At 35.9% G+C, this 16,274-nt stretch overlaps 1 protein-coding gene across 5 annotated transcripts in view; it reads right to left on the minus strand.

Annotated features, from left to right (window-relative positions):
- Positions 1–422: 422 nt before the first annotated feature.
- KTN1 (kinectin 1 (kinesin receptor)) overlaps positions 423–16,274 on the minus strand; it is a 112,318-nt gene continuing 96,466 nt past the window's right edge. For 3 of the 5 annotated variants that reach the window (XM_010847702.1, XM_010847704.1, XM_010847701.1), the window contains 9 exons: positions 15,271–15,360; positions 15,058–15,150; positions 13,894–13,965; positions 13,606–13,689; positions 13,357–13,440; positions 10,375–10,458; positions 8,438–8,530; positions 7,471–7,591; positions 423–905 (listed from right to left, as the gene is read on the minus strand). In XM_010847702.1, coding sequence (XP_010846004.1) covers positions 901–905; positions 7,471–7,591; positions 8,438–8,530; positions 10,375–10,458; positions 13,357–13,440; positions 13,606–13,689; positions 13,894–13,965; positions 15,058–15,150; positions 15,271–15,360 — 726 coding nt within the window. In that variant the 3' untranslated portion in view covers positions 423–900. The remainder of the gene's footprint in view (positions 906–7,470; positions 7,592–8,437; positions 8,531–10,374; positions 10,459–13,356; positions 13,441–13,605; positions 13,690–13,893; positions 13,966–15,057; positions 15,151–15,270; positions 15,361–16,274) is intronic. The other 2 variants (XM_010847705.1, XM_010847703.1) reach the window with 1 other exon arrangement.

Below are 16,274 nucleotides of genomic sequence, written 5' to 3' on the forward strand. Positions count from 1 at the left end.
TTCACTGCAGGGTTTGATCCCTGATGAGGGAACTAAGATCCCATAAGCTGCGCAGCATGGCCAAATAAACAATAAAAGTTAATTTCACCTATTCACTCACGGAAATATTTGAGCACAGTTGAAACAGGCACTTCCCCAGGGCTTGGGATAAAGCAAAGAACAAGAGAGATTATTCTGGCATTCCTGGAGCTTACTTTTTGATAGAGAGGGGTATAGGGAATGGCCCAGTATATACAGGAAGACTACTAATGTTATAGACCAAAACAGGTAGTGGGTAGTAGAGAAGACCCAGAGCTCCAGCTGAGAAGGCAACACGCACCAAACCTACCCTGTCTGGAGTTGCGATTAATGACTGTGCTCTAAATTATGTTGCTCTGAAGTGCTAATGAAACGTGTTAAAGCTCAATGAAAATCAGAACACATTTGAATAATAAGCATCCCTTTATTTGCTGACGCCATTACAAAAACCGATTACATTAGCAACAAAAAGTGTTTTCTTGAGTTGAAGTCAGAGGCAGTTACTCCCCAAAATGTTAAGTAAAACAGTGTACAACATCAGTATTAAAATGTTAAATTTTACATTGTCTTTACCACTTTTGATCTTCTGAACAATTTTATTGAGCAAAATAAGATAAAAGATTACATGTTTATTTTATCTTCAGGAATGTAAAGGTCTAATTATTCAAACAGTTTTTATTATAAAACTAAACTCTGAAGGTGTCTACAGAGTTGGCTTTTTTCTCTCTTTAAATCAGTAGTCTAACAAGGATTAGAAAAGACAAAACTCTGTTCAGTGTTTCTGACAAAGTAGAAAGGGTGAAAACATAAATAAGGCTTTAATTTGGCAAAATATAATACAATGCCTTCTGTTTTCCTTGAATGAACAGCTTCCCAATTACTTCACTCTGCAAAAGATCAGAAAGAAACAAATTCATTTTAAAACAAAGAAACAAAAGACAGTCAGAAGACGTCTATCAAACACCAAAGGTACATATTCCATTTGATCCAGCACGGCCCTTTCAACTAAAATCAGAACAGTCAATACTAATGGTAATCAGAAATAAGAGAAAAATCTCAGGATTCAGAAGAAGTTTTCAGATGGATTTTAAAATATGTGAGCCAAAACCTCAGACCAAACTGAGAATAATGTAGGGATTTTGAACCCTATTTAGAAAACATTTAAGAAAACAACATTGGGAATCCATTTGTATTACTGCTCCTCTCAAGAGACTATAAAGCTAATAAGATAAATCAACAGCATTGAAAAGAGACTGAAATTTATAACTCTCCACCCACGAATAAATAATTTAAGTTTCAGAAATTTTCTAAGGCCTTTTGAAGCTTTCCAAGTCAGATAAAATGACCAAAGAAATTAAACTTCAAAAGTCATTAAAAAAACTAAAAGAATTTAACCATATGCAACATGTGAAGTTTGACTGGATCCTGGTTTGGAAAAAAGTAACTAAAAAGATATTTCAGGTATAAGCAGAGACACCTTAAAAAAGGGGTGATATTATAGAATCACTGTTTGTGTGATTTTGGATGTGACAGTGATACTACAGATTTATAAGAGAATATCTTTGTTCTTGAGATGCATACTTAAGTGCTTAGGGATAAAAGATCATGTTATCTGAAAGTGACTTTCTAATAGTTTAACAGCAACAAAATATGTATACACAAATAAAAAGATGAAGCAGTTGAAGGGTGACTGAGTGTTGTATATTCTTTCAACTTTTCACAATGTGTGAAATTTTTCAAAAAGTTGAGGTGAAAAGAAGCAATCAGAAAGTTAAAAGTAATCACTGGCTATCACATACTATAATTGAAGCAAGATTAACAGCCGATTAGAAAGTCTACATAGGCCACTGTTACATTAAACTGAGAAGTGCTGTGTAAACACGTTACAGAAAATGAAGGTCCATATGACAATCAAGTGTAAAGTATAGAAACAGAAGTTAGTCTTTATCTGAAACATTAACTCTCATACTTCAATACACCAAAAAAGAACTTTTTTCTTTCAGAAACAAAAGACAACTGTATCATGAAAAAATCTATTTGTTAAAGGGAGTAAGGAAGGCACATATATAACAAACACATAAACCAAGTTTCACCTCACTTTTCCTGGATAGCTTAAAAGTCTCTCCAATTCACTATTGACAAACTAAATATCAACTTCAGGAAAAAGCCAGGACTGAAGGAAGAAACTAGAAGAGGCTGGCAAGAGAGGGTTAGATAGAATGAGGAGAAAAGAAAGCAATGCCAACACGGATCAGAACACACAGTGCTTGAAGCAGGGCGGAGAAAAGTACAGATTAAGAGCACAGGGCCTGGGCTCAGACCACCTTGATTTAAATCCCAGCTCAACTAGTTCTAGCTATGTGACTTTGGGCAATTTACAGAACCCCTTTGGCTCTCTTGTAAAATGACAATTAAAACATGTTAAGGGATTATTATTAACAATCCCTACCTATCTACTGCATTGGGTTGTTGTGAACATTTAAATGAATGACCACATGCTAGAAGCATGTTCATTCTTAGAGGAACACTTACAAAGTGTTAGCTATTAAAACCATCATCCTTCTTCCACATGATTCCACACACAGGTTCCAGGTAAGGGATCCTGGGTGTTTTGGTCTCAATGTTTGTGTCTCCCTCTTCCTCAAAATTCCTATGTTAAGATTCTAATCCCCATGGTAATGGTATTTGGAAATGGGGCCCTTAGGAGACTCCACTCATGAATGGGATTGATACCCTTATAAGAAGAACCCCAGAGAGCTCCAGTGCCCCTCTTGCCAGGTAAGGACAGAAAAGAAGATGGCCATCTTTAACCAGCAAGTGGGTCTCATCTGACAGAATATACTGGTGCCTTGATCTGAGACTCCCCCAGCCTCCAAAATTGTGAAAAATAAATCTCAGCTGCTTAAGCCAGTATATAAGATTTTTGTTATAGCAGCCAAACAAAGACACTAGGGTAATAAAGTTTTCTGGTATGGTCAGATATACACTTGGAACACTTAGAGACCAGGCAAATATACAACATAAGAAAAAGTAGATATCTAAAAACAAAAAAACTTATACTACAAAATACTAGTGTTACCAGTCCAAAGCTATAAAAAAAATTACTTTAAAAAGCATGGGGGAGAGACATTCCTGGTGGTCCAGTGGTTAAGAATCTGCCTTCTAATTTGCCTTCACAGGTTCAATCCCTGGTCTGGGAACTAAGATCCCAAATGCTGCAGAGCAGCTAAGCCCACATCCGCAACTAGACAGAAGCCAGAGTGCTGCAACTGAGACCCAACACAGCCATTAAATAACTAAATATATACTTTTAAAAAAGCATGGGGGAATGATAGCCTTCTTTTTGGAGAGGTGGTGGGGTGGGAAGAGAAGAATAGGAGATGAGTAGGCAGATCTCCAAGAGGAAAAAAAGGTTAATGTTTTCCAAATTAAGGATACAAGATAAATACACCTACCCCTACAAATCAGAGAAATGCTAAGTTCTGTGTATTAGGATTTAGAAAACTAAATTACTGTATATTATCTCTCTCATTTTTGCCTTTTAAAAATAGCTTTTCCCATACTGAAAATGTACACCATTACCTTAAACAATTCACATGCACTTGAAATACATAATAAGAAGAAGTAAGATTCCTGGTGGGAATGTAAATTGGTTCAGCCAATACGGAAAACAGTATTGAGGTTCTTCAAAAAACTAAAAAGAGTCAATATGTTATTGCTGTTGTTTAGTTGCTGAGTTATGTCCGACTCTGCAACCCAATGGACTAAAACCCACCAGGCTCCTTTTTCCATTTCCCAGGCAAGAACTTTATGGCAAATAGATGGGGAAACAGTGGAAACAGTGGCTGATTTTCTTTCTTTGGGCTCAAAAATCACTGCAGACAATGACTGCAGCCATGAAATTAAAAGACGCTTAATCCCTGGAAGGAAAGTTATGACCAACCTAGACAGCATATTGAAAAGCAGAGACATTACTTTGCCAACAAAGGTCCGTCTAGTCAAGGCTATGGTTTCCAGTAGTTATGTATGGATGTGAGAGCTGGACTGTGAAGAAAGCTGAGCACCAAAAAATTGATGCTTTTGAACTGTGGTGTTGGAGAAGACTCTTGAAAGCCCCTTGAACTCCAAGGAGATCCAACCAGTCCATCCTAAAGGAGATCAGTCCTGGGTGTTCATTGGAAGGACTGATGCTGAAGCTGAAACTCCAATACTTTGGCCACCTCATATGAAGAGTTGACTCATTGGAAAAGACCCTGATGCTGGGAAGGATTGGGGGCAGGAGGAGAAGGGGACGACAGAGGATGAAGATGGCTGGATGGCATCACCAACTCAACGGACATGGGTTTGGGTAGACTCTGGGAGTTGGTGATGGACAGGGAGACCTGGCGTGCTATGGTTCATAGTGTCGCAAAGAGTTGGACATGACTGAGTGACTGAACTGAACTGACTATAATGGAAAAGATACTAAAATATGTGTGTGTGTGTGTGTGTGTGTGTGTGTGCTGTATACCATAAACTAAAACAAGATTGTAAATTTACTATACTTCAGTTTTTAAAAAAAGTAATAAACTATACCTAAATAAAATAGGGGGGAAAAAGAGAAGATTCTTGACATCAGGCATTAACCTATAAATTTTGATGATTAAGAAATTTGTATTTCCAATTTAATCATCTGGTAGTATTGATAGTTTTAAAAGAGTTAACAAGAGGGAGTATACACTGAGGAAAAATGATGGCTGAAGTTAAAAAACCAAGGATAACACAAACATTTAAAAGGCATAAAGAAAAGCTGTGGGAACCAAGGGACCCCTACAGAGGGGTAATCATTGTCAGTGCTGGATAGAACCTATGCAAGGAGAGTTCTCAAGTGCTGGTGGGCCTCTGAATTCATACAATCCATCTAATCCGCATGGTACACTACTGATCACTCAACCACCCTTTCACTTGCCAAAAGTGGACTTATGTTCACCAGCTGACAAAAGAATGCTGAGTCATCACTCAGATAAGCTTCCCGCTAAACAACAGTTCAGTTTTAGTTGTGTTGCCAGGGTATATGTATTTCTTTTAACAAATTACACACTGTAATTTTATAAACCAGGAAAAAAAAAATCTGAAAAATAAAAGTGTTATTATTGATAATCAGTGTAAGGCTCAAATTTTATATGATTAAGACCAAAGTGGAAACAGGAAAGCCAAAATGGTTCAGACCACACGTCTGAGAAAAAAAAAAGAAAATAACTAGAGAATACTTTTGAGATGCTAGTGAGATATTATTGACAAGGCCTAAGGGAAAAGGGTAACAGGACAGCTTATAATTTTGCAGGTTCTCAGATATGAAACCCTTCTATGGACTGACCTCACCATATTTAGAATTCATAACTATTTGCAGTATCTTTTACGCAAAAGAAGATCCTGTATCAGCTCCAGCAATTAGGCAATCACTAATGAATGACATGGAATGACAGGTCATTTCATCCAGTTCCTGGAATAGCAGAAAAAGAAGCCTTTCTCCAGAGTAGAGACTAGTAAGTAAAGAAGTAGATACTATGAGGATAGTTACTTCTTTTAAAAATTTTTAAGCAGTGAAATAAAAAAAAACTAGGATGGTATCCTGAAGCAGAAAGTTAAAATAAGATATTTGAGCATGTTTTCAAGACTAAACAGAAGCAGCATGTGGAGAAGAAAACAGGACTGAAGATGTGGGAAGGAAAGCTGCCCTGGGACACAGGAAGCAAGGTTATTTTCTCAGTTAGGGGAGGCTGGTAAAGTGGCAGAAGTGTAACTCTAGGCAACTGAGAAGCCAGCTTACCAAGGATAAAAGACTGAGATATGATTCTTGTGACAAGTTAGAAGAATGAGTTGAGTGTATGTGCAAAGTCTTCTTAGAGGTAACTGACCTGAAATAGCAGCTTAAAGAAGAGTATGTACTAAAGGCAGGCAAGACAATCTACAAGTGAGATAGAATGCCCCTGAAATCAAGATGGAGGTCCCTCCCAACTTTTTCAGGGCACCCAACCTATCCCAGGGCTTTCCTGGGGGCTCAGTTGGTAAAGAATCCACCTGCAATGCAGAAGACCTGGGTTCGATCCCTGGGTTGGGAAGATTCCCTGGAGAAAGGAACGGCTACAAAATTGTATTCTGGCCTGCAAAATTCCATGGATTGTATAGTCCATGGGATCACAAAGAGTCGGACATGACTTAGCGACTTTCACTAACCTATCCTGAGGCCTCTGCATAAGCTAAGAGTCCCAAGTTTGAGTGCTGAAAGGGAGAATTCAGTGTAAGTTGCCCCGTGGCATTGCACAGGCCACTCCACTGATCTCCAGGACAGCATGCTTATTATAGAACAAACAGCTTCAAAAGAAGAATATCTACAGTATTCAGTGCATACCAGAACATCTTAATTACCCAAGGCATTGTGACTTAAGTCATTCTTAAAACAGGTAAAACCCAGGGACCAACAATTAATTCATCAACATGCATTCTCAGGTCATATGGGCAATAAAATTTCAAAACATAGTTTGGCTAATGATGGTTTATTTATCTTCAGCCAAGATTTTCACTTCAAGAATTAAAAAATGTATTTCTTTGATTACCCATAAGCAACTTTAAATAAAACCCAGCTTCCAATGTAAATTGTGATGACAGTTTTTCAGTTCAGCATCTTATGTGAAAGGTCAAAGAAGAAAAGTATCTCTATATGAAAATACTAATTCAAAAGGGTATATACACGGCTCTGTTCATTGCAACATTATTCACAATAGCCAAGATTTATAGAAAAAACCTAAGTGTCCACTAATGAATGAATGGATAGAGAAGGTAAACACACACACGCACACACACAATGAATTACTACTCAGCCATAAAAAAAGAAGAAAATACTGCCATTTGCAACAACATGGTTAGAACTTGGAAGTATTATGCTAAATAAACTAAGTCAGAGAAAGACAAATAACATGATTTCACTAGTATGTAGAATCTAAAGAAAATGAAACAGACAAAATAAGACAAAACAAAAACTCACAAAACAGAACAGCTTAGTGGTTACCAGAGGGGAAGGGAGTTGGAGTGTGGGCAAAAGTGAAAAAGGAGGTCAACTGTACGGTGACAGATGGTAATTAGTCTTGTGGTGGTTATGACCTTGCAATGTACACAAGTATAATGCTATAATCATGAAACTTAGATAAACTTTAAAAAAAAAAGTATGTATTTTTTTTTAAAAAGGTATGTATTTTCTTCTCTAAACTACAAGATCAAAGTATATACAAGATAGAAATAAAACTCCAAGAAAGCTAAAGTTGTCAGTTGAAGGTTTTGAGAGAGATACAGAGGGAAAATCTCCACTATGGTAACAAGAGTTTCTATATTTATGGTAAATACACACTGTATATACATTCACACACACTATGTCAATTATCCACGGACAGACAGCAATTCTTCAGTTATTCTTACCTAATACCTGATAGTGTTCTTTCTCCTTTGTGAGCTGTTGGTTTACTGCCTGAAGCAACTGTTGTAACTGTGTTACAGTCTGATTTAGACTTACAGACATTGTCTCCTTCTCAGAAGACTCCTAAGAAAAAGATTAAAGAGATGAAAAACCCTAAGCATAAGGAAAAGGCATTTGCAACCAAAATCAGAAAATATTTTATTGTTGTTTCACACACAGATATAAAAAATCTGAAAGATGACATGAAAATTGACAATAAAACCACATAGAGCATAGTATTTGCTACCTCGCAGTGCAAGATAGTCTGCACCTAAGCAAGTTTAATGTTATATAAATGCTGTCACTAGGCTACACAGGGAAAAATAAAGAAACTATGAATATCAGACAAAAATATTTTTCTGCTGTCATAAAAAAAGTGTACAAAGAGCCAAAGGAGAATACACTCACAACAACAGAAAAAAAACAAACATATATTGAGCTCTTACAAAAGTTGAGGCATTGTTGGGTTACCCACTATTCTAAGTCTTTTATATAGTAATTCATTTATTCCCTGCAACAATCCTACAAAATATGTACTATCATCATTACCTTTTATGGAGCAGCTGAAACCCAGAGAGGCTAAAGAGTTTCCCCTAAGTCAGTCACACAGCTACTGAACAACAGAATCAGGATTCAAATGCAAGGAGCAGAGTCTACAGTCATAAGTAGTATACCATAATACCTCCCAACTCAAACCTAAACATTAATGTAATATCTCACCAAGCTAAAGTGAAAACAAACATTAATAAAAACACAGAATTTCAGATAAGATACCTCAAAGAAAAGATGACCTTGAGTTAAGAATGCAACAAAATTGATGGAAGCATATTACAAAGGCATTTTTTCAGAGATGGACCTTGTAGATTTTTCATTCTTCACATAATTTATAAGGTAATTAGCTCAGAGATTTGACCTAAAGAAAATGCATACCGTTTCTTGGGAAACATCACTATTCTCAATAACAGTAGTGTCTCCAGCAGCTTTTACTATTTTTGACTGGATAAGATCTAGTGACTGTTGAGCCTGTAAGGAAAGCAATATAGAGCCTATCAATACTACAATTGACAGATAACTATATATATATATATATATGAAAAAATGAGTGATTTCCTTACATATTTTGTGTAAAACTAAAGCTCTTCTCACAATACAACATAAAAGTCAACCTGTTCAAGTTTTTTATCCAAAATCAAATAGCTGTCTCCCCTACCAGATTATAAAAACACATGCTCACAAACAATGAAGGAAATGTATAAAGAAATTAAAAGCAGAAATAACCTCAGTGGTATTTAGGTTAGATCAAGATCACATCAGTGATATTAGTCTAGATCAGAGGCTGGCCAAATCTAGCCACACTCTGTCTTTGTACAGTTTATAAGCTAAGAATGGTTTTTACATTTTTAAAGAGTCATATTAACAAAGAGTATGTGAAAGAAACTATAGGTGGGCAGTAAATCCTAAAACTTTTGAGTTTGTTGATTCCTGGTGTGAATCCCTTGTCAGTGCATATACGTCCTAATGGAAGACTGGTAGAAAATGTTCTGTACGTGGGCTTTTAACATACACATTACTTCATGAAAAATTTTGTTATCTTTTTACATGTCAGTAAATATTTATATGCATTTCCAATCACGAGTTACACAATATTTCTATTATATAGATATGGGGCAGTTCACTACCAACTATTATTGCCATTTTATGCCAAACAACATGGCATATCCATATCTTTGAGCACCTGTTTAGTATCTTTAAAGCACCTTCTGAGAAAATAAATTGTTAGGCTAAAGCTGCATGTTTTATTAGTTTGTCCAGTGTCAAACACTAAAATCAAGTATCAAAGTAAATCAGATTGCTCAGTTTTGACAACGTATTATATATATATCTAAGTCAGAGCTCCAAAACTTAAGTTCACATTTTCTCTACTGGCCACAACATCAAAGAAATATGAACCAACTCTAGAGTCCTAGACTTTTGCATAATAATTATAAGCTATAATCATATAGAACCAACAGAAATATTTCCTTCAATCTTTCAGAAAGTGACATATTTGTTTTGCTGACTGTATCTCCTATAAACACAATCATAGCTTGAAAGCAGCTCTGATAGAAGCATATACAAATTACACTATTAAAAATCTCAGCAGAATTACAAATAACTTGTCAAACTAACACAAAGAATAAAAAACGTAATCCTAAATATCACCCATCTATGTGAGATTAAGAGAAACATACTTCTACAAAGAAATAAAGGAATAAATTTCTGAAACAGCAGAGATCTACACTTCTTTTAGACACATGAGATGAGGTGAGGTGAAAGTCGCTCAGTCATGTCTGACTCTTTGCGACCCCATGGACTGTGGACTGCTAGGCTCCTCTGCCCATGGAATTCTCCAGGCAAGAATACTGGAGTATGTAGCCATTCCCTTCTCCAGGGGATCTTCCCAACCCAGGATTCAAACACAGGTCTCCTGCATTGCAGGCGGATTCTTTACCGTTTGAACCACCAAGGAAGCAAGAAGATCCAAAGAAATATACTTTGTAAATGACTATATAAGCAAATCCCAATAAAAAATATATGAATGTAACCAAATTTTTAAAGAGTAATATCAATTGAATTCAAAATGTAATCTGTACTTTACAAAGCAATTAATTATATAAATATGATGAAAAGCAAATTATGAAAAATGGAAAAACAAGCCAAAAAGTCTAGTTCCAAATATCTAACTATGTAGCAAACAGCTTAAATTTAAGAACAAATTAATGGGATGATGCAAAAGAATAAATCAGAAATTAGCAGTATGTCAGCTTAAGACTCAAAGTACAATACATTATAATGATACGGCATCTTCAGGACAAGCAGCGTCTTACCTTATGCAAGTCACCAGCTACTTTCTGTCTTTCACTTTGTTCAGTTCTAAGTTTTGCATGTGTTTCATTTAACTGTTTCTTTAACTGTAAAAATAAAGGAACACCACAATTAATTTAATTCACATCCTTCTTTGATTACGCTGAGATCCCTAGGACTGAAGAATGAATGAGAAAGAATGGGATCGCTAACAGTTATTATGCACAGTGGATTAGCCAATATGCTGCATCAGATGTATAGAAAAGCTGTAAGCAGTGGAGATTCCAATCTGTAAAGCTAAACTTAAGAAAAGCTACAGTAACAAACTAGAGTTTAAAAAACTGCAGATATAAAAACAAAACCATAAAATTACAGTAGAGTGTTACTATTTTAAGTACTGTTGTTGTTCAGTCACTTAAGTCGTGTCCAAGTCTTTGGGACCCCATGGACTGCAGCACACCAGGCTCTCCTGTCCTTCACTATCTCCCAGAGCTTGCTCAAACTCATGAGTGATGCCATCCAACCGTTTCATTCTCTGTCGGCCCCTTATCCTTCTGCCCTCCATCTTTCCCAGCATCAGGGTCTTTTCCAATAAGTCGGCTCTTCACACCAAATGGCCAAAGTACTGGAGCTTCAGCTTCAACATCAGTCTTTCCAATGAATATTCAGGACTGATTTCCTTTAGAATTGACTGGTTTGCTCTCCTTGCAGTCCAAGGGACTCTCAAGAGTCTTCTCCAAAACCACAATTCAAAAGCATCAATTCTTAGCAGCGCTCAGCCTTCTTTATGGTCCAATTCTCACATCCATATATGACTGCTGGAAAAACCATAGCTTTGACTATCTGGACCTTTGTTGGAAAAGTGATGTCTGTGCTTTGTAATACACTGTCTAGGTTTATGTCACAGCTATTTTAAGTATTATTCACTATTCATAAAGCCTATTTGCCCACATTTATTTCAAATTAAAAGGCAAGTAATAAAGTTTACTAATTGTTTAAAGGTTTTCTTAACCTATATAGTTAAGAATTATGTAATATTTTTAAAAACACTGAACAGAAAATGAAATCTTCAAAAATCCAGTAAAATGAAATCTTCAAAAATTTAAATGTTGTTCATCATTTAAGATGTCACTAGAGAAATGAGTGCAAGACCACAATGACTTAACTATACCAACAAGAAACATCTTAACATATACATCTCAACCAACTTGTTAAAAGTTATAAAGTTGTATTAAACTCCAGTGTCAATACATACTGCCTCTTCTCTCAGTATTCTGAATAATTATGAATGAAGGAAATGGACTGACAAAAATAACTTTTTTAATTAAACTCATCAAATTAATTGATTATGTCTCTTACCCATAAGCAAAGCATTCCAAACAGTTCTGGAAACCCCAAAGGGGAAAATATAAGACACTAGCATTTCAAACATGTAGAAACAATCAGTGCACGCAAGACATGACATTTGCAAATCTGATTTTGCAAACTCTTTCCAAATCCTTCAGTTTTCGCTCCTTTATTTAACTCTGATTTCATACATCAGAGAGGTTATTCCTTTGGCCCAGGAACATACAATGTATAAGCAAAAACAAAATTACTTTAATATATCTTAAAATGTGGAAGTTACCCTGAGCAAAAGACAAACAGAAAGATTAAAATGAAGACTGCAAACTCAAGGCAAAAAAAATTTAATACTGTTCAAAATGACCTTTTGACAGAAGGGTCAAAATATACAAAGAGAGCACCAGGCTAAATGGAGACTCAACATAATCCTTGGGTTTGAAGCTACTATTGGAGTCAGCCATGAAGCACCAAAGTTAAACGTAAAATCTCCAACAACTGTAGTTAGAAATGGATTTTTTAAAACCACATTATAGGATAAGCATATCCCTTAAAGCTGTAGCATACCACAGTACCAATCTGTGCAATATATAGCCAGTGTACCTAAAATTAATCCTACATTGCAGTGGGAATGATTCAATTCAGGTAAAATGAAGGTAAATTTTATTTTAAAACTAGAAAGGGGTGTGTGTATGGACAGGGGGTCAGGGTGGGGACTTGATGTGTGCATTTCATAGACAGCCCTACTCTGAAAATTGATTCCCATGGATCACTGCTGTAACACTGCTTAACATGAACGAGTTAAGAAATTTTCTTCGGTATACAGCAATACTAAAAAGAAAATTCCAAATTTGGCAGCACCAACTTATAGTAAGGAGACAATCAGCTTATTGCAATTGTACTAGAGTTCATTCAGGTACTTTTTAAAAATCTAGTAACATTTTTAATTTTTAAAAGTCACAGACAGACATAATGACTATTGTTTGAAACATACAATAAGATAGTCATGTTTATGTAACAAATAAGCCTGTCAGTGTAAATTTCCAGAAAATTTAAGAATGGGAATACAGTGTACTCTATGTCTTTATACAACATTTAGCTAACTCTGAGACTGTAGTTTTAAAATTATTATGCTCTGAATGATATGATGATGGTAAAGAATTCCATAAGCTTTGCCTTATATATAATGTACAGAAATGCCAGTTAAAATAAGAAGCTAGATTGGATCACTGCCCTTGAAAGAAGAGTATGTATCTTCCACCTTCACTAATCTCCTTCCATCTTAGAATATAAGAGGCCCAGTTAACTATGGTAATTCTGAGAAACTTTACAATGCAGCCAGTGTTTACGTTGCTTGTTTAATGTCTTTATTCACTGAAAATAATGCTGTTGAAGAAATTTGGTTTTATAAAACACAGAAAACTTTTTTGAAAAAGAGTTGCAAGCCACACATGCCATTGTTAGGAGCTAAGAAAAGAAGGATCATCTTAGAAATCAAGAAAAGACAGACCATCTTGAATCATCAGAATATGAAGATTATCTTAAACTTTAAAAATGCCAAGCTAAGGGTGTTAGCAAGGAGAAAGGTTTGGATGGCTTCTCCACATGTCAACACAAGTGTTTTCAGAGCCTACTTGATACACAGTGGAGAACAAGCTTCTTACCAAATTTAGCTCTTCATTCTGTCTTACTGCTTCAGAATATGAATCATCAAGTTTTTTCTGCAATTCAGTCAACAGATCTTTCAGCTGCAATGAAGTTTAGAGTTTAAGATTGATCTCCTTATGATATCCCATGTTTGTATGCTACTTGGAAGCTCTGCCACAAACAACTTACACTGAAATATTTTATCATTCTGTTATAAATTTAACTTCACCTGAGAAGCAAAGTTGAAAAAATTCTATTTTAAGTACCTCTCTGACTTCTGTAACATAGGTAGATCGTTCCATTTCTGCCTTCTCTAGCTCCATTTCCAAATGCTCTCGTTCTCTTCTCAGCTAGCAATGAAACAAAGAAGGAAAAGTTAAGAAACAAATTTAAGATACTTCCCTACAATGAAAAGTTACAAGACTTACTGAATCCAAAACTATACCATCTCAATAAAAGTATAACCACATCATTAGATAAAAGAAATCTTAAAACACAGCCTTAATGCTAAAAATGAGGCCATAGGTTACAAATCAAACAATGAGATAACATACATTTTCAGTATCTTTATTTTCTCTTCTTAACCGATCTAGCTCTTGCTCCAAAGATGTGAATGACAACTGCATCTGAAATGTGAAATAATTATAAGACTAAGTCAAACCACCAATGATACAAAGGCTTTTCTATCTTGTAGAATTTTAATCAATTAGGTACTTCGGAGGTGGTTTTTTTTTTTTTTTTTTTTGGAAGGAGAAAGAGTGACTTTCTTTACCAGGCAAAGGGAGAAAACAGTAGGCTACCCCCTCAAAAACTGTGTCCCCAGAGGTGTTTTTTTTTTTTAATGTATCTCATTTAAAGCCATAACTTAATTTTAAAAGCCCTTAAAAATGAGAGTGTCACATATAACTTAATTTAAACTGTGATCAAAACTACCTCATTTGCATGACATTATATGAGGTCCAGCTAAAGTGCTTAATTTTTTAACAATTAACTGATAATCAGCTTCATCAATCCCCAAATGTATTATTACAGAATACCATCAACAATTCTAGATTCTGCACAGGTTGGCCCAGGAAAACAAGTGAGCAAGAGACGGCACTCTTTACCACACCCAAGTACTACTATTCATTTTATATGAGCATTCAAGATACCAGATTTGGGCATCTTTGAAGATTCTGAAACCACTTTCCTGATGGATATGGAAGGAAAACTGTAAATAGAAGAAAAACTAAGACTACATTAACAACATTCAGGTCCCATGAACAGAAGAAGGTCTTACTATTTCTTGAATACTATATCATGAGTCACAAATCAGTGTTTGAAAACATTGTGAACACCAAATTATTTGCCTTATGTTATCGCATTGTGGTTCTTCAACACCGCTTTACATTCTGTTATCATAGCAGGGCGGGGGTGGGTGGGGGGTGGGGTGGTGAGGCAGGGCTCTTTAAAACAGTGTTTTTAAAACTCTTTAAAACACTGTATCATTGCGGGGGGGTGGGGGGGTGCTCTTTGAAACTCTGTGTTGGCCCCAGAGTTTCACCCCCCAGTAAGCTATGGGTGGGGCCTAAAAGCATGTCTAACAAGTTCCCATGAGATACTGATGCTGCTGATCCAGAACCCCCACGTTGAGAACTGCCAGTTTGTTTGGATTTTGTTTTTTTCCAATAGTTCACACAATTCTTACTTATTTTTTTCACTAAGCTTTCTTTAAATACCTGTTTAATAGTCTTCTGTGATTCATCAACCTTAACTTTCCATTTATTCTCTTCTTGTTCCACACTTCTCTGTAGCTTCTGTAAAATTCCTTCCTATGAACACAGTATAGTTGTTCTGAAAAATTCACGTTCTAATACAAAGATAAACTACTTAAGCCACTAAGTAATAAATTAATAATTATTTTAAAATGTAGATTAAAAATCATTTCCTACTGTTTCTGCAAGGACGGATTTGTATTTTTCACACTCTAGTTGTAACAATGTGTGCATTTCATCAGCTTCTTTCAACTTGTGCTCCAAATCCTGCAAAGAATGATATAAATAAAAATTCTCTAGTTTTACCAGAAAGTTTTGTGCTTCAAATTTGTTTCTGAACTTATTGATATATTAAGATAAATGGCTTCTGTTTTATCATTAATCACTACATTTCAACCTTCTCAAATGGCAGTGAAATTCAATGACACTGTTAAGTCATTTGATTTTCCTAATAAAACTCCCAGTCTGGGACTTCTCTGGCATTCCAGTGGTTAAGGCTCCATGCTTCCAATGCAGGGGACACAGGTTCGAACCCTGGTCGGGAAACTAAGATCTCACATGCCAGGAAAGAAAGTTTAGTCACTCAGTTGTGTCTGACTCTTTGTGACACTAAGGATTGCAGCCTGCCAGGCTCCTCTGTCCATGGGATTCTCCAGGCAAGAATACTGGAGTGGGTTCCCATTCCGTTCTCCAGTGGATCTTTCCAACCTAGGAGGTGAACCCAGATCGCCTACATTGCAGGCAGATTCTTCACTTTTTTGAGCCACCAGAGAAGCCAGGAGGAATGGCCAAAAGATAAAACTTCTAGAGTATGTTTAATACAAAATATAATCATACAATTTTATATAAATAGGTTTGTCACTACCTAGTGAGACAGTAAAATCAAAGCAGATCATCATATGAAATAAAGTCACAATGCCACAGGGTTATATTCATGCCACTTGAGATACAAAAAAAAATGAATCTCCCAAATTTTAGCAGTCAAGCATAAAAATGCATCTAGGCTCTGAACACTCCTGAATAGTGTATTATGTCAGTAAACCAGTCAGGTTCTACCTATTAACTGATCTTTACTTCCTGAACCCAAACTAAAAAGAGACTCAGAGATAAATATTCAGTTTTATAAATGATTCTCCAAGCCAGGCTTCAGCAATACATGAACCGTGAACTTCCTGATGTTC

This window comes from Bison bison, unplaced genomic scaffold, assembly GCF_000754665.1.
Source record: "Bison bison bison isolate TAMUID 2011002044 unplaced genomic scaffold, Bison_UMD1.0 scf7180017864254, whole genome shotgun sequence".
NCBI lineage: Eukaryota > Metazoa > Chordata > Mammalia > Artiodactyla > Bovidae > Bison > Bison bison.